This window comes from Sceloporus occidentalis, unplaced genomic scaffold (assembly GCF_023333645.1).
Source record: "Sceloporus occidentalis isolate IW3139 unplaced genomic scaffold, rSceOcc1.0.p SCAF_11, whole genome shotgun sequence".
NCBI classification, from domain to species: domain Eukaryota; kingdom Metazoa; phylum Chordata; class Lepidosauria; order Squamata; family Phrynosomatidae; genus Sceloporus; species Sceloporus occidentalis.
In genome coordinates, this window is record NW_028316991.1 from 2,616,184 (window position 1) to 2,636,175 (window position 19,992).

General features: G+C 37.6%; 1 protein-coding gene across 1 annotated transcript in view; it reads right to left on the reverse strand.

Moving 5' to 3' along the window:
* The window catches only part of LOC149305434 (aspartyl/asparaginyl beta-hydroxylase-like), a 49,760-nt gene that overhangs the window by 690 nt on the left and 29,078 nt on the right, over nt 1-19,992 (reverse strand). Inside the window, exons 9-18 of the mRNA XM_089477505.1 lie at nt 11,685-11,770; nt 8,519-8,605; nt 7,949-8,099; nt 7,262-7,398; nt 6,507-6,605; nt 5,938-6,027; nt 5,365-5,502; nt 3,981-4,116; nt 3,577-3,668; nt 3,207-3,340 (exon numbers count right to left, since the gene is read on the reverse strand). Coding sequence (XP_089333631.1) covers nt 3,207-3,340; nt 3,577-3,668; nt 3,981-4,116; nt 5,365-5,502; nt 5,938-6,027; nt 6,507-6,605; nt 7,262-7,398; nt 7,949-8,099; nt 8,519-8,605; nt 11,685-11,770 — 1,150 coding nt within the window. The remainder of the gene's footprint in view (nt 1-3,206; nt 3,341-3,576; nt 3,669-3,980; nt 4,117-5,364; nt 5,503-5,937; nt 6,028-6,506; nt 6,606-7,261; nt 7,399-7,948; nt 8,100-8,518; nt 8,606-11,684; nt 11,771-19,992) is intronic.

The following is a 19,992-nucleotide window of genomic DNA, read 5'->3' on the forward strand; positions in this document are numbered from 1 at the left end:
GGCAAATAGGGGTTAAAAGGCATTTCTGGAGGTATATATATATATAACTACTAACAGCAATCACACTCCTATCAAGCCAAGGCGGCCAGTACATGCTGGAACCTGGGGATGATAGGAGTGTGAGTACAGCCTCCCTATGCCATGCTACCACCACCACCCCCCTTACACATCCATGCTATCACACACTCATTCACAAACATTTAAATACTCATTCATTCCATTAATCACACATACTTGCTCAAACCCCCCACCCCCTTACCTGAACTGCAGATCTCTCACTCTAAGACTTCTGCAGGGGCCCAGCTGTGCGAGCAACTTCTCTGGCCCCGCCCCCAGAGGAAGGAGGGGGGAGGCAGAGTTATGCGACACTCTTCTAGCTTCCTGTTCTCCTGCCGCTGGTAGAAGAGAAGCTGCTCGCGACCAAAGCACCGGTAAGCAGCCTGGCCCCAGCTGAGGTCTGATTATAAGACGAGGGGTATTTTTCAGAGCATTTGCTCTGAAAAAAACCTCGTCTTATAATCGAGCAAATACGGTACTTTCTTATATAAATTTCTTTATTTGATTACCTATTTGATTATTTCTCACGATGCTGCATTATTTGCAATGTTAATAACAAATCTGATGTTACTTTATGCTGTTCACAAGCTTAAGTGATGAGAAATAAGGAACCTCACACCCTACACACTATCTAATATCTTACTACCTCCTCTTTTTCACTATGGAGGGTGTTGGTTCTGTTTTACTGCTCTCCAATATCTCCATTATTTTCCTTTTGTTCCTGACAAATCTTACTTCTAGTCCCTGATTCACACAGTAATTTTAAGAGGACTAAAGCTCTAAAACACAAACCGAAACTGTTTAGCTTTATATCCCAGAGACATAAAGTGAGGTGTCAGTGCTGTGCCGTCGTGTTGGGGGGGGGGCACTTAATGCCCCTAAATATCCTAATAGGCAGCACACAGGCATTTCCATATGGTATAGTATTATAGTAATTATTTTTGAAGGTACCAATCCTTTAAGCACTATAAAGGACATAGACAGAACGTTCAAGTGAATTAACTGTTTGTGTCAGTTTCTCCAGGGCCGCATTCTATGACATGGAGAACACAACACACACAGTAAATCCAAATGTATAAATATTAAAAACATTATGTACATCGTGCACACAATATCTCACGGTGGATGGCAAAATTCAGGGGCTAATATTGGCATATTTTTATTCAAATTGTAAGAGCTGATAGCAGAAAATATACTGACATTCATTAGCCCAATGTGTACTCAACTTCCACCCTAGATAATCACATAACATGTCTTTCCATAAATACACAGTATCGATGGCTATTTCTCACACTGCTTCAGCCTCACAAAATAAATACACAAGAAAACGCAGAACACTAACAGATCAATAATGACTTTATTATCCAGAACAAAAGAGGTGGTGTTTAGCATCGACAGAAAGGCTTAACAGAATAGAACCCTGGCTTTACTGAATGTCTGGACATTCAATGTTGCCAAATGTAACGATTAACTTCCATACGCTCCATACACTTTGCCTGCACTCCATATCATCCCCAATCAGGGGAGGGTTGGCATCTTTTTGGCTTGGGGCAAGTATAGCCAAGTGGCCTCCTGGTACCCTCCATCAAAACACACAATTCCAATCTAACCTTGGCAGGCTTCACAATCATGTAATCATGTTCTAGTACAAGTCAAATAACATTGTGTTACAAGACCCTGCTGGAATGTCACATCTGTAGTCTGGCCGGCCCTGCTTTAAGAAATTTGACCTGTCCTGAAAGATGTATGGACTAGGCCAGGAGAAAATTGCCTGCCTCTGTCCACAATACTGCTAAATAAATAAACGTTGAGAATCTTTAAAAATAAATAAATAATAATATTAAACCTCATCTTATATTGTACTTTTTATTAAATGCTAAACAGATCATCCATTATCGGGGGGCCCCAGGCTGGCAACCTCAAGTCAATGGGCTCAGTCACACAGCCCAAAAAAAGGACAATATACTATCCCAACATTGCGCTCTATAGTAACTAGGATGAGTTGCTCCTGGGACCTCTCTACCTTTGTGACAAATAGAAAACAAAAGAGGCCACCTGCACGTGTGGATGTGATAATGAAAAGATATATATATATACCCTACACATTCTGCTGCTCCCAAAAAACACTCCTCACAAGTGTTCAAAGAGTCAATGTATCAGAAGTAGGGGCGCATGAACAGTGTAATAAATCCTGGTAGAGGAATAATATATAGGTATTGGTTACACTCACAAAAGTGATTAGAAAGCCAGCTCATCAAACAAGATTATGGTGTCTTCTTTAGGGTCTCTAATATAGATGAAAGACCATAAATAGTGCAATAAAAACTAGTGATAATTTAATTAATTAAAGTAGAGTAACTCACAAACAAGTTGGCATAACAACTAGGTCATGCATAAAAGCGGTAGGAGAATTTCCTCCAAGGTAGAAGAAGATCAATAAAATGTCCGTATGAAAAGTCCATAAGTCCATGATTAAAATTCTGTGTATGTCTCCGTTTGTCTTGTTACTCTACTTAAATTAATTAAATTATCACCAGTTTTTATTGAACTATTTGTGGTCTTTCATCTATATTACAGACCCTAAAGAAGACACCATAATCTTGTTTGATGAGCTGGCTTTCTAATCACTTTTGTGAGTGTAACCAATACCTATATATTATTCCTCTCTACCTTTATGTCAGCCTTTGATCTTGGGAGGGTGTTAATTTCTGCCTCTTACCCACCTGGTTCAGGTCATTTATCGCCTTGCCAGTGTTCATATTGCAAAATATCCATTTGTGATAATCAAGGAGGCACTAGGTTTTTAATTGTGATAAGCAGACAAACTTAGAAAGGCAACATGTTTAATACAAATAATGAAAATGCATAGTTAACACCCACACTTGTAGCATTGTTGAAGAAAACCACCCATTACAGTGATAAATATGTAAAAGAAGTCTGTTATCACTACTCCAGTTATTCAGAGGTGGTCCTTTGGGGTTGCTTATTCTGCTTAGTCGGTAGAACTACCCCTGCTATGATACATTCAAGGTCTTCTAAGTTGTCCAGCGGTAGTACAAGACAACATCAAATAATGGCAGTTACCAAAGAGGTTTTGAATAGCTGGCACTATACGTATAATTCGAAAATCAACACAACAGAAGACATACCTTGTGTCATTGGCACATCGGATTTTACACCCTTGCTTTGGGATAACCAATCCTAAATGCATCCTGAGTCTACAATTTGTTGGACCTGTGTGAGGCCACACATGAGTTCCTGGGTGCATTACTGAATATTTGATCTGAAAGAACAAGACATACAGAAATAAAATTAGATGTTTTCAAAGAAATTACATCTTCATCAAGTGATATTTAAGAGTTGCTGTTGGCTACTTTTTTCACCGGGAAATTACTTGTTCCCTTATTGGACTCATTATCCCCCCCATTAAGACAACACAAGGCTAAAGAGACAATTGAAATTGGGAAAAAATCCAATATGATTTCTATTGTACGTATGTGAAATGCGGCGTTACCCTACCTGTCCTCTTCGGCATCCAGTGGACTCAGGAAACCTTTCTAACAAGCTACATGTTCGGGGGGCATTGTTACAAGACTTTTCATTCTTTCTTCCTATCAAGGGGAAAGAAAAAACAAACCTTAACACAAAGTATGGAGTGTGTACATATTGCTCACCCATTAGAAAGTCATTGCTATATTGTATGTTGTTTAACTGTAGGTCACTATAAGGTGTATTTTGGGACATATTGATTTGAGCAACAGTATACATGTTACAGATAATAAGTAGCATTAAACAAATATTTCTACAAATATATCTATGGTGTATTAGAATCTGACATTCTGTTACTATTTCAACAATTATTATGCTACTAGTTCTTCTCTTTACATAAGGGTTTCAACTTTCAGTGAACATATTTGAGTCACCTTGCTGCCATAAAGTATATTGACTCCAATCTCCCTTTTCTCTTAGATTTTCATCCTCGGGAACAAAGAGGCCTTTAACTTTATCCATCACTGCAAGCCCCTCATCACGGATCAGTTTCCAGTTTGCTTCTAAAGTCTTTCAAAGAAAAGAAAAATGCTCAAAAATACTGTTTTGTCACTTTTGTGTGATAAAAAATGTCAAAAAAATGTGTCTGGAATATTTTGGGTTCATAAGAAGTCTTGCAAATCAGAGCAGAGCATAGGTGAACATTATAAGAGCAGAAAAATTGGAAAGGTGTCTGTGGAGACAGTTGAGGAGATGCACGTAGGAGGTAGGGTTTGGAATTTATTTTTTTTACAAATGAATTGTTTAGTACATTTTATGTTAATTACAAAACTATTGTAAATGTAACACATTGGTAAATGATTAGGAAAATTACAAAAATAGGGACAGAAGAAAATAAAAGACAGAGAATGGTCACATCTTAAACTTGGATCTCTGCAAACCATGTTCCTTTGATGTTTGTTACTGAGATTAGAAATGCATCTCACAGCAATGTAAATGTTGGTTTGGGTACAGTGGCCATAATCCAAAATATGGTAAGGTACTTTTAATTATTATGTAAAGGGTAAGTGCTAACAATTACCGTATTTCCCCAAGTATAAAAGACGCACCCCAATTTTGGGGGGCCGAATTTTTTTAAGAAAAAGTTATTGTACTGGCTGCCTCGGCATGATATGAGTGTGATTGATGTTGGCTGCTAGCAACTGTTAGCAATCGCACTCCTATCATGCTCAGACAGCCAGTACATGCACATCAATTTCAGCCTCCCTGTGCCCCCTACACATGGATCCATGCTAACACACACACATATACATACATACAGAATACATACATTTCATTTACTCCCCCACCTTACCTGAACTGCAGATCTTCTGCTGCCGCTCGCCAACTTCCGTGGGGGCCGCTGTTTCCCCTATGCCTTGCTCGAGCAGGAACAGGAACTGAGCGGAGTCATGTGATGTGCATTCACGTGACTCCACTGGGTTCCTGTGCAGCCGCGGCAGATCAAGGTAAGCAGCAGGTCCCCTTTTTAGTTTAAAAAAAAAAAACAAATAAAAAATCTACCACCACTGTATAAGATGCACCCAATTTTTAGACCCCAAATTTTTCTAAAAAAGATGCGTCTTATACATGGGGAAATACAGTACTGAGGCCAAAAAGTACTGTACAGAGAAGCTTCTGGATGAGTTTGTTCAGGACTTGCCTGATGCCATTGGGATTTCCAAACTCTCCTTAATTACACTAGTTTTACACTTTTCATACAAGTTTTACTATAGCTTTTTAGGATTATGCTTAAAAGCAAATTATTTTAAAGCTTACCCTCACTAAGTCAGTATACCCGGTTTCTTTTGCAGTCCACCATGGCTGAGCTTTCAGTCCATTGACATTGTAAAGAGACCGCTGCCACACAGATGCAAAATGGCCCCTTTTGTGGCCAGTCTCATACCACTGGTATGCCTGAAATGCGTAAAAACAGAAGTAAGGAGTTGGGTCATGCATTTTATGTCCAGGCATCAATCCATCACAGCAAGGGATTTTTGAATGCAGTATATCTTTATTCAATATGTGCATATTCTTATTGCCCCCTCATTGATTCATTCGGATATGAGAATATGGTAATATCAGACACAATTTGTGCATGGTTTGGACATTCAAAAGAACTTGGGGTGATGCTTCCACCATTAGTTTTAAAGGTAGGTGGAACAACCCTTTCAAGGTAAATTCAACCCAACTTTACATACAGAAAAACATTTGTAATTTGTTTAATGTCTTATCATTATTATTGTAATAAATTTTACCACACATTCACCAAGGTCAAAGATTCACGTGCCATGTTATTTTGTAACACTAACTTCAAACGTAACTGCTGAAACATGCTTTAATTAAACTCACCTCTTTGTCTCCAACTCTTTGCATGGCGTCCCCCAAGTGAAAGTAAAAACGTCCATCATCCGTTCCCGGTTCCCCAGACTCCAAGCCTTCCTAGAAAAAGACAAAGCTCAAACACAAACTAACCAACAATAGGTTCTATAACTTGAGGCAGAAGAAGCTAACTTTATACAGATGGCAAACATATATAAATATCCACATGTTGCTCATTTGGCTTAAAAAAAAGTTTTGGGTTTTTTTTTTTTTAAACAAAACCATTGTGTAAATGTTTAATTTTCGTAAAACAATACAGTGTACATAAAGCAATGCACACTTTATAATACATGACTGCAAGCGCAAAGAATAGAAGAAAAGCCTACATGAGATGTTTCTAAATTCAAGACAAGCAAATGAATATTTTGTTTTTAACTTTAATTACCTGTGTAAAACAATGAAAGATGTGGTTTGTTTTTTTTCAGCGAAAATGCTCTGAACCTCAAAAAAGTTGTCCTTAAGACACCAGATTTGATAGTTATATTTTTATGATGTTTTGTTTTATTTACTATTATTTTAATTTTACAGTATATACTTACCTTTAAGTAGGGAATGCTTTCAGCAACCTTATTCTCGGCTTTCAATATAAAACCATAATGTACTTTAGCGAAGCCGTTATTGGGAGCCATGGATAAAACCTACATAAAGGCATAAAGCATAAAAACAGCAACTTTCATACATGATCACACCATCACATTCAACGGCAGAGTTAAATCAAAAACATATCATTCTGTTCCATATAAATAAAAGTATTTTTTTTTATTTTTTTTTTTTTAAGATAAACGTACAATATTTATTGTTTTTGTTCCCAAAGATGAAAATTCCACAGAATACTATAATATTAATGATTGCGAAGCAAATTATACTCAAAAATAAAATACGTTGTACCTTCTGTCAAGAGCCCTTCTAAGTTTATCAGTAATGATTCTGAATTGCTGGGAAGTGTTTCCTAAAAACGATCAATGTTCTATCACCCATTTCCTTCTTACACAAAGTTTATAATCAATGTGACTTTTCAAAGGTCACATAGAAAATCAAGATGTCTCCCTTTATTTTATTCAAATATGAAATATAACTTTTGTAATAGTGCAAGATTCCCTACCAGTGACTGGAATAGAGATTCAGTAGAATTTATCAAACCTCACACCAATGCTACATGTATGAAGGGCAAAAATTAGCACCAGTAATGTAAACTAATAACAAAAACTGTGAGTTCTGTTAACACACGGTTAACACACAATAAATATAAGGTATTTATACTCAATACTGAAATGAGAGTAATTGCTGATTTTACCTCCTCATATACTTGCTTTGCGCTGTTATTATCGCCAAGCAGAAGATAGCCAACACCAAGATCGTTCCTCAGAGAAATGTCATCTGGGTAGAGTTGGACTAGTTTTTGAAGAGTGACCACTGCTCCTCGCATGCGACCTAATTTGTACAAACAGTGGAAATCAATTAAGTAAAAAAAGAGAAGCACAAAGCACATTTCTATGCATGTGTCTATAATTCACGTACAGATTAAGCATTATTTGGCAAAATAGCTCCTGACAGGTTACAAATCCAAGAATCCTCAGCATAGCTGCATGACTGGTCCTGAAGAACAGCTAACCCTGCCCTGACTATACTTAATACCTTAAATAAAGAGACAAAAGCTCTCTTTGTGAGGGTAGAGTGGTCCGGGTGAACCTTTTTAGATCTGTATGGTGTGCTGCTTATGTAACATAATGGAAGTCAAAGCGTATGCAATTCTAGGTAAAAACACATAGAATCCAGTTGGAAGTTTCTGTTCACAGTAACACAGTACAACGATAAAAAGAACACATGGATAAATGCTGGTACATCTCAATCCAGCAATACAAAACAAATATTTGTGTACTACCTGCTACATTTTAACAGCATTATCATGCCTCAAATAACCAAGGCATCTAAACAGAATAAGTATTAATTATACTTATGTCCACAAGAAGACTGGGCTCACCTAGAAATTGCTGTCGATTAGCTCGTCTCTTGAGTGACAACTTTGCGAGATCCGAAGGCACACTGGGTAATTCCGCTACTTCTCCGTAAGTGTTAATGGCTCTCAGAAGGACTTCATTGCTTCTCATCTTCTCAGCTAAATCATCTTCTGACTGCAGAGCAAATATTTTAACATTTAGGGCAGTGAGATAAATAGCCAGTCCGTTCGTGCATGCGTGGTGTGATGTATTGGTAGGCACATACATTGTCTTAAATTGGAAGAAATATACAAGATGATAAAAATCCTCGAGCAGATTCCAACACAAGCCTGAAGTAATAATGAAATATAGTAATATAGAGTAAATTATATTTATTTAGACAGTAAGGCATGTAGACAACTATAAAAACAGCATAATTTGGCAGTGTAAAACCCCACTGCATCTAATTTTATTGATATTTTTCTTTCTAAGCAATCAGAGACCATGTTTTAAGGCTGCACACGGAGATGTGACACTGGAAAGCTGCAAACGTGTTATTTGAAGAGCGGAGATATCATTCTGAATTAGTTCTAATACAAAGAAACTATTTTAACCTGAGCTTTCCCATATCTCGCTTTCGGACTCTCTGGGTATTTATTCACCAGACCTTCAAATGCTTTTAAAGCATCGTCCACTTTCCCCTGTGAATAAGAAAGAAAAAAAGCAGTAATTATTTGATCTTGTCATACTTGCAGCGGTTTACATGTGGAATCTGCGTATGCAGGGCTGCGATTACAAAATACACGCAATCGTCTTATTGTATTTATGCCCTCAGAGTGTAATTGCTTACTTGTGGGTATGTGGGACATGCAAACTTCATTCAGAAAGGTCACTGAATAAAGCCCATGACATTTTAACATTTCTAATATGACATGGGTCAAGGTTCATGTACCACTATTATAACGTCACTGCTTGACCAGATGTCTGTATAGTAGTCTTGAACATTGACAACCAACTAGAGCTATCCTTCTTACAAAATTAGATAGCGTGAGACGGTACAAAATACATCATCAAGGGGACAAGCATTATTATTTTTTATTCATATAGGGCCAACAATTTATGCTTCTTCCAATACATATATTCAAGGGGTATGCCAAGACTAGAATTGACAGACTTAGACAAAGTGATACATTAGAAAGCCCTTGCTAGAGAAGTACATGTTGTGGGCTGACTGTGGGAAACCAGCCTGGATAGAAGAGAAGATACTAGGAGATTTTAAAAGTCACATTTTGTTTAACGTTTTGTTCGGTACTGCCAGACTGTAATTCCCTTTAGTATGTGGTCATGAATTAAAAATACAACCGGTCAAGCAGACAGTGCTGTTTCTGAGTAAACAAAGACAAAATGAGTTTACCATCTGTATGGCCTGAATTGGAAACGTAATAAGCCAACCAACAAATTACATGAGGAATGTTCTGTTATTAACAGGCCCAGCTCCTGCGGCAGGTATGATAATCCAACGGATATATTGCCCGGAGGGTGCCGTGACACACTCAGGAGAGACCCGCGGGGTTCATTTCCATTTATGTCCCCTGTTTACGACTTAAGGACATGGGAAACGAGATTAAGTACCGCTAGAATGTACGCCTGACAAGTTTATATTGGTACATTGAGGTTTGTCATAGCCCATGCACAGCATAAATTCTTACTATATAAATATATTGTGTATGCATATAATGGCTCTTTAATGAGGTTGGTAACGTCCAGACCTTAGGCGCAATAAATGTTACTAGGGCTGAAACAACTAATCGATAAAATCGATAATAATCGATAATGAAAATCGTTGTCAACGATTTTCATCATCGATTAATCGAATCGATTTTTATCGATTATAAAAATTATAATCCGACCTCAAACAGAGATCGGATTATAACACTAGAATCCAGATCCCCCGCAACGCTGCAGGGGACCTGGATTCCCCTCACTGTCGGCCGGTCTCTTACTTCCGTCTCTCTCCCCCTCCCATATACCCCTCTGACTCCTCCCCCCTCCCTTACATCACTCTGCCTCTCTACCCGGCTCTGTTACTGACTTCATAGAAGCCTCAGCGTAAGTGAAGGGCAGTAACGGAGGCTGTCTGTGCGATGCGTGCAGACCCCCACCGGCTGACAGAGAATCATCCTCTCTGTCAGCCGGTGGGGGTCTGCATCGCACAGACAGCCTCCGTTACTGCCCTTCACTTACGCTGAGGCTTCTATGAAGCTGCAGTGAAAGTTCCTGTCAGTAACGGAGCCGGGTAGAGAGGCAGAGCGGTGTATGGGAGGGGGGAGGAGTCAGAGGGGTGTATGGGAGCCAACCTCCCACACACCACTCTGGCTCCTCCCCCTCCCATACGGCACTCTGCCTCTCTACCCGGCTCCCTGGTGTCTTGTGAACCTCCGAGGCTGACAGGAGGCAGAGTGGAGTATGGGAGGGGGGAGGAGGCAGAGTGGAGTATGGGAGGGGGGGGGAAACAGAGTGGAGTATGGGAGGGGGGAGGAGGCAAAGTGATGTATGGGAGGGGGAGGAGCCAAAGTGATGTATGGGAGGGGGAGGAGCCAGAGTGGAGTATGGGAGGGGGCAAAGTGATGTATGGGAGGGGGGAGGAGGCAGAGTGGAGTATGGGAGGGGAAGGAGCCGAAGTGATGTATGGGAGGGGGAGGAGGCAGAGTGGTGTATGGGAGGGGGAGGAGCCAGAGTGGTGTATGGGAGGGGCAGGAGCCAGAGTGGTGTATGGGAGGGGGAGGAGCCAGAGTGGAGTATGAGAGAGGGAGGAGCCAGAGTGGAGTATGGGAGGGGGAGGAGCCAGAGTGGTGTATGGGAGGGGCCAGAGTGGTGTATGGGTGAGTTATAGTGGTGTATGGGGGGTATTATGAATTTCATATAGGGGTATATGGCATATCGATATTAGGCATATCAGGGGGGGCATAAAACATATCTGGGGTAAAAGGTATATCAGGGGGCTCAGTTGCACATCACTGGCATATAAGAGGTATAAGGCATATATGGGGGCAGAGTGGCAAGCTGGGGGTCAGATGTGCATAACCGGAGGCAGTTTGGTAAATAAAAAAAATGTAAACAAGGCTTTTTTCTCATAGTTTTTATTAAATATGAAAAATAGTTAACATATGAATTAATATTTACTAATAACTTTGTATTAAAACCTAGTTTGAGAAACACTGTGTTTGGGTTCTTGTAGCTTTTATTATTATGTCAGTAAAATAAGAAGGTGAATAGAGAGAGAGAGGCCATTGTGATAAAGAGATGAAAGTGTAAATTGTACGTTTTTTATTACATTATTTTCATTTGAAAAAAAATAAAAAATTTTATCCGATTAATCGAAAAAATAATCGGCCAACTAATCGATTATTAAAATAATCGTTAGTTGCAGCCCTAAATGTTACCTCATAACCTCCTAAAAATTAATCCTATTCACCATCCACCGTGCCAAATAAAAATAGTGACAACCCCTGCCTCTACATATACTTAAGTAAATTACAAAAGAACCTGATGTTCTACCGAGGACAAGGGTCACTTTACTATAGCAATTCCAAAGGACATAAAAGTATATGTGTGTGCCAGTGTTTCAATGAGGGGTTTAGAACCTTCCCATGCAGAATGTAGCAGCTCGTAGCAGATCATTATGACTGGCGGTATCATATACCTGTCTATTTACACCCAGACCGATCATATCTGAAGGGTACACAAATAACAAGTTTGGATCAACAACTGGGAACTTGCCTTTTTACGCAGCTTCTCAGCAGCATCAAGCTCGGCTTTTATGGATTTGTCGAATTTGTTTAGCAGCTTGGGTTTCTTTTTCTTCGCTACAGAGAAAAAATAAGATACAAAAAAAAAAAACCTGTTATTATTTATAAGAATACCGTGCTACTTTGCAGATAACATGCAATTACAACCCTAGGAACATGTACTTAGTTTACAATAAAATGTAAGATGTATGGCATTAAAGAGGTGTATCTAGATACACATATAGATTTTCTATAGTCATAGTCATTATATAAAAATAATATTTTTAAATGAATATAAAATAAATAAATCACATTTAGTTTTCTTTCCTAAACAACGTGTTTGCAGGTAAATTAAAATCTGTGTTTATAGGTTATGAACATCCAACCCTGAGGAACATGAAATGCCCTACATAATGTGTAGGTAATTGCTTGAAGGTGATTCCCTGATGTATAGTAACTATGCATTATTCCGCTCAACAGACACAAGAAAAAGGCTGACTCTTTACGATGCATATTGAAGTTAGTGAGTTTTAATATTTTAAACCATCTACAAAGTCACATTTTAGGAATTAACCCCTAAGGCACATAGTTTGCAACTGAAACAGAAGAAGTCAAAAGGTGCTTCACTGGACATCTATGGACAGCAAACTTCAAGTCTTGTCTTTCTGAAAACTCTGATCTCAGATTTCGTGAAAGCTTATTTAACGCCACATCTTTTTCTATGATTACCCAATAAAAAGGTATCACGTCCAACTAAAGACTCCCATCTTCTCTGGATCAATGCTGTTCTCTGATTACCGCTTCTTATTCTATCCAGACAAACCTCACACTCAAGGCTTTCATAGCTGATATTAAAGAACAAAAAACACCCACCAATTTTCTTTGTAAGTGCGTAACCTCATAATTGCCATTTTGTTTAATGAAGACAATTGAAGGGGACCACCATAGAAATGAACAAAGGAATGTTCTGTAATTTGGACACGCTATTTGCAGACTAATTAGATACTATGTGAACAAGGTAATAACACAAAGTAATTAAATATCGATTTTTTGGAAACAGCAGAGTAAGCACATACATGCTAATTTTATGATTATGAGTAATTCCACATTGTATATGGAATTATGCAAATTCCTAATTAGAGGTATGCAATTAAGTAGTAAGCAACTGAAAAAGGAAATCGGTTAAGTGCCTCTTTTAGACAGCATAAAGGTAGTTTTGCTCCCACGCAAATTAAAGGCTTTATTATGTAATATAGAAGTTGAAAAAAATCTAAGAACTATTGGATGTCATGCATAACAATCAAGAATCCTATGATGGACACAAAGTATTGTTGCTAATAGAAATCATTTTGGATTTGACATCCATTTTTTTGCAAATTATTAATTTAAGGTCAGGTTGACGTCTTAGGCTCTACCAAAGTCCTTGAGAAAAAAAAAATAACATGATCATTAAGGTAGAATTTTAAGTATATTGATTGCCGTCCTTTTCATTTTAACAATATGAACGCTCGTGTTGGAATGAAGCTATACAGTGTACTAAAAGGAGCAATTATTTCTGAGAATTAACTCAGTTTGTATTTTCCCTAAAATGAGTTGATTGGATTGACTCTAAATTGTGTTTTTTTTACTTAAAATTAATCTTTGTTCTACTTTTCTTAATAATCCAGTGATTGAGTATAAAAAAATTCTTATTATGCACTTGTGAATTGGCGCCACCTGCTGTATATTTCCAGTGCTTCCCTTTAACATCTGTATATGTTTTGGGCTAAAACAAATACTGTATACATATTTCATAAAAACTATGATTGAAAAAATGTTTTTTTTTTGTTTTTTATTTGCCACTCTGCCCCAGTTATGCACATCTGCCCCCAGATATGCCTTATATACCACTCTGCCCTCCAGAAATGCCTAATACCCCCCTATATGCCCCCCCCCCCACTTACCAGTGCATCCCTTTACTTGTGACTCATGACTATTGATGCGCACAACCTCCACTGCTGCTGGCACTTCCACTGGGGCTTCTATGGTGGAGCGCTGGAAGGTCATGTGATGCCGGCGCGCCATAATAGAAGCCCCCGGAGGAAGTGCTGGCAGCAGCAGAGGTTGCCAGAGAGAAGGATCCAGGTCCCCTGCAGCGCTGCAGGGGATCTGGATCTTAGTGTTGTAATCAGATCTCTATTTGAGGTCTGATTCGAAGACGACCTCCAATATAAGACGAGGGATATTTTTCCGAGGATTTTCTCTGAAAAAGCCTCATCTTATAATAGAGCAAATACGGTACTTATTTTTTTTAGTATAGATTCATGAAACAAGAAGGAACACCTGCACAATACACATGAAAGAAGTGGTAATAAAAGAATTATTGTACCAATAGGGCACCACTGCTAGTCAATGGAATCCTTGTTTTTACATTTAATTCTCACCTTTCTCCTTCTTTTCATCAGATACAGTGTCCTTTACTGAAAAAAAAGAAAAAGATGCTTATGAGAATATATTCAGTGAAAGTACATAAAATATACAGCGATATACAAAACAAAAGCAGAATATCTATAGTTTTATTGATACATAATGCACATGTGGGTCTGGAGCTCACTGGCAAATTAGGGGTTATTGTGCAATGACAAAAACATAATACCCATCCCTGTGAATTCAATAGTATTATTATGTAACAAAGTCATTTAGGTTCAACGTTCCGGATGATGCAGAAGAAGACAAAACAAAAAAAATGCATTAAAGCAATTTTATGTAGTCAAAAGGGGGGAAAATTCCTTCTTGAATGTAAAATGATTTCTCACCCAGGATTATTAAGCTATAACAAATCATGTCCTTAAAACCAATTATATCCTTGTATATTCTTCGTTGCTAAAATATAACCTGGCAGATGTTTAAAGGAATCTACTGAATTTGCTAGCAGAATGTCTGTGGGTAGTAAGTTGTTCTTACTTTAAAGAAACATTTTCACTGATTTAAGTGAAAACATTCAACTTCTTTGTACAGTCCTATTAATGAACAGGTCAGAGCGTCAGGTATTACCCTGCATATTTCTATCGTATCCCCATATTAGACACATTCTTTTTGGAATCCAAACAAATTCAACCTCTCCAGCCCTTCTTCATAACTAAGGTGTTCCATTCCTTATTCATTTTGTTGGCAGCCCTACTTTTTCAAACCCCACAACGTCCTTTTTTAAGAATAGGATCCCAAGACTTGCACTGCATATTCACAGAAGCAAAATTATATTTTCCTCCAGTGAGTCACTACCTGGTTTTATACATGACAATATCTTACTTGCCGTCGTCTCAGCTGACATTGAACATCGTTGCCAAGTTTGTTAAAATTATTCCCTTTAAAATAAGTCCTTTTCATTTAATGATTTCCCTAAAACAACCCAATTAAATGTATAATCTACACCTTTATTTCTTTTCTCAAAATGCATAACTTTGCATTTGTCAACATTAAACCTCATCTGCCTCTTGGTTGCCTTGTCCTCCAATCTGACCAAATCTCCTTGCAGGGAAGTAAAGTCTACTTCAGTCTGGATTTCATTTCCAATTAGTTTTGTCGTCTGCAAACACTGACACGTGGCTTTCAACACCCAAAAGCAGAACAGTGGGCCTAGGACAGAAACCCAGGAGAACTCCTAGTCCACTTACCACCTTCAGTTGGAGGATCTTCCATTAACAACAACTGTCTTTAAACAAGATTTCAAATCAAAAAAACTCCACCTAAGCCTTTTTAATTTGCACAATGACCTTTTATGAGGGATTGCATCAAACGCTTTTGTAAAATTGAAATAAATCGCATCTACTCAAAGACTCTGGTCTACATTTTTGTTCAGAAAATACAATTAAGTTACTCTGCCACGATCCGTCCTTCATAAAACTGTGTTGAATCTTAATAAGTAATAAGGTTATCGGACAAAATTATTTCCCCACGACAGATGTCAGGGTCACAGGTTGTTAGTTACCTGCTAAGATTTCGATCCCTTTTTGAATATTGGTACCACTTCTGCTTTTGGCACCATGCGAGAACTATTGAAGATCAACAGCAGGTTTATGTAATCATTTAAAAATGTAGCCCTGGTCTTGTGTAACTACATCTTTTTTCTACGTTGCCTGCTGAAAGGTATCATTGCAGACTAAAGACTTATTAGGCAACATTACTCGTGATTTGGTTTTACAGAATATAAATACTTTATTGAATTATTTCACATTAGTTGATTTGCTAAAAACGAATGATATCTTGCCATATTATGGAAGCGATACAGCGAGATGGCTGAATTACTATTTGAGTTAACTCTCAGAACTTACAACTAGCTCCAACGAGAGATGCCGGGGATCCAAGAAGCATCGGAACCCAGTTTATCTCTAGCATTGTAAACAAATATATCTTTGTAGACCTATTTTCCTCTAAAATATTAGGAGGTATTGATGAAAACCAAAATCCTCCCAAATAAAGAGTTTTTCTTGATTTTGCTACGCAATACCACAAGGCACTGCTCTTTCGTTTAGAGTTTCGCATGCGCTAGATCTGCCAGATTTGTTTATAACCTGCTAAATTATTTTTTTCCATATTTACCCCAGCAGATGGATTTAGCTGGGGAGTTCACACACTGACAATAAGCACAGGGAAAGAACTTGTTTTATTCTTCAACTGTCAGATGAGCATCTGGACTTTTTCCATTGAAATTAAAAATGAAAACCTTCAAAGTATCACAGTATATTTCAAAACAACATATGCTAGAACTGGTGATTTTTTAGGAGTCTCATAAAATAAACAGGTTGATATTTGCTAAAGTCAGAGAAGTAAATTATAAAGGTTCATAGCAAGATCATGAGATACATAAATTGTGCAGTTTCCTAATTTTTTTCCATGAAAAATAAACCTACATGTATACAGTTTATTAGCCATTGGGCATTTATCTGTTTAGTCTCATCGCTGCCAGAGTTATATCCAACATATTTTCAGAACAGTCATGTGGACAGTCCCTCTTTGGCACCAAAACTTGTATGTCTAAACGTAATATTAAGCACCAGTTGGGGAGCGAAACGCGTTGAGCCTCACAGGTTCTTTGTCTTATGCACTGAAGCTTTAATAAAACAACCCCGCCTGCATCGAATTTCCAAGATTTTCATATTTTCCTAATTGCCAATAGTGCCATTAAAAAGGGGAAAAAAAACTTCTTCTTGACTCCAAAATGACCTCCCACTGGATCAACAAGCTTTAACTAATTATATCATCCATCCTGTATTTAGCAGCATTTTATAGCACAACCTCTGCAGGTAGAGAATTAAACATCTTTATTGTTCTTACTGTAATCAACGAATAATGGGGCAAAATTATTAATTTCGGGATTTCAAACAGTATTTTTTCTATTTATTATTACACACTGTCTGCACGTGAGATTTTTGGGTTCCCTTTCACTTCATATTTGTTCTTACTCTTTTTTGCTGATTTGGGTGATATTACTTTTCTTCAAGTCGTAATGGATGACCGATTCTTCTTTGTACAGTCCTATTAATGAACAGCTCATCAGAGTGTCTGGTTTTGCCCTGCATCTATTCGTATAATTCTATATTAGATGCCTTTTTTTTAATGCAAACAAATTCAACCTTTCCAGTCCTTCATTGCATCAATAAGAGGTGTTCCATTCCTCTTACTAAATTTTATAGCCAGTCCCTGCACCTCTTCAGGCTGTTTTAAGAACAGGTTAAAACTAAAACTTTTTCAAAAAACTTTTCTGCAGTGGTTTATTCTGTTCTGGCCATCAGTTCATGTATGCAGGCTTTTGTATCCATGTACCTGTTCTCAATCAAGACACAGGCATAGGACTTAACGAAAAGAAAAATAGAGCACATTATAACAGATGCAGAATGATCTGAACAACAGATGGTAATGCCGTCAAAAGGGGTTGCAGACAAAAAAAATATAACAATTCACTCTGCTTTTATATGATACATAAAAAAAGGGAGAGCCAGAATCCCACATATCCAAAACCTGATGATTTTATATACCCGTGGTTCAATACATATAAAGAGAGAACAGCTTCTATAAGCTGTTAATATCAAATAGCAAAGATATCATGAAGAAACATTAAATAAGACACAAACAAGCGTTACTCTTCTGTATTTTATTTGTGACAAAATACAAAAGAGAAGAAAATGTACATTTTGAAAACCCCCAATATCCTTATCAAGGCTGGCACACTTTCACAAAGCATTTTAAAAATTAGGAATGGAATTACAACAGCAATAAAGGAAGAATTGGAATCACAGCATGATGCATCCTTAAATATCACAAAGAAACTATATTAAGATTGTCATGTACAAAAATGTAGTATTAATTATGTCACTATTCACTTAATCACATCAATAAAAGGATTATTTAAAATGTATGCTAAGCAAGGATGAAAACCCATTTCTGCTAAAAAGATTTTTAAAATTATTAAAACCCTTTCGTCACCCCCACATATGGCTTTGTAATACACAATTGTCATTACACACAATGCAGACCAAGTTGTTGGTTCCAAAATCAGAACATATCACATCTTTGGAAAATTATTGCTTTCTATGTCACCCTAGGGTGAGACGGCCCATGATAGCTATGTCTATAACACAAAGTGTTAATTAAAAATAGCAAATATAATTCTTTATATTCAAATTTACATACTCATTTTACTCTATCGATCCCTAAAATACCAGGTGTAATTTGTTCAAGTTTAGCTTGCAAATACCACACACAAAAGCATCAGATGAGTTCGGAAATCTACACAACACAAAGTAATCCGAAGACCAGTGTAAGAACATTGACAGTATGAAAACCAACGTGCAGAATTAAGGTTCTTATGGAATAACGCCCCGTAATCTGCTTCAAACAACTAAGGGTAGAGTTATTTGTTGGCTTCCCCTGCTCTATAGCTTATGTTGTGGAATGAAATAAACATCAGGAAAAACCCTGGTTATTCACAGCCAAGTGGAATGACCTGTGATTAGTGTTTAGTTTTCACAGTTGAAAGATTACCCAATGTACTGTCTGTCTGTAATTTTACATGGTGCCCTAGTTTCCAGCTCAATGCCAGAAGACCTCATTCATACCATACTTAATAACCCTGAGTACCGAGCAGCCCAATTAATTCATAAATCATCAATACAAAAATACTTTTAATAATAGAGTGTTAACTTTTGTTATAAAATTGCCCTGCGATAGCCTTATCCAATAAAAGGTATGGATTGTCTATGCGTAGAAGACTGACACGCAGACCATGAGAGAGAGAGAAAAGTCCACAGAACTCTAGGAAGTGTTCCATTGTTATAAACGGATTATAGAGGAGTCTAAAAACAGTCACTTCTTTGCTGCATACTTGTGCTCTGTGATAGAATTATTATTGGAACCTGTTTTAGAAGTATGATTAACCATTAAAAGTTGGACGTGGTCACGCCTGGTTTAAGAAGAAAACATCTCAGAAGACAATATAGGGCAAAAACAGATTTACATGATCAAGAAGCAAATGACCATATTCTACAATTTTGGATTGTCTGTTGTTGTTAATGCTATATAATAAAAAAGGAAGAAACCTATCAGAAAAGAAACTGATGTTATGTACTCACAAAACAAGGTATAACATCTAACTTTATAAATATATTATTAACAACAGCCTGGTATGTGCAAATGAACTTAGACACAGAACTCATCTAAACTGAAATGAGAGAAGGAAAAAAAAAAATAAAAAAAAACACCTGCATTTCCTAGACTAAAAACACAATATAAAAAAACCAAAAAATAGAAACCTCTAAAACATTGTCCCCTAAAGGATTTCCATTTGCAACATTAGTGTTCTCTCCCACAATGCCGGGAACTGCTTTGCAATTTACTTCTATGAAAACATCAGCTCCCCTTGTGAAGAATTTGACTGGGGCTGGTTCTCCTGATGTAGGGGCAGTCGTTATGAACTTCTTAAGTATCTGTAAAAATAAGGGGAGATCTAAATTAAGGATCAACCAGAAGCATTTTCATAAGGCTTTTGCCAGAACATTGGAAAACACTATTTGTACCCAACAGGCTGATTGATGTTTGGGATACGGTCAAGTTCCATGACCAAACTCGTCAAATGGGAACTGCATCACAACTTTTACACTGTAGACATGCTGTTCGGTTTATTGCCGCAGGCAACTAAAATTGACCTTTGTAGTTGTCTTCTGACCAGGTTTCCCTTGGCTGACAAGCTCTAGGACCCCCTCCAATAAACACAGCGCCCAAAGAAAATTAAATACGGCTAGGCCAAATGATTACCATGCCCAGCG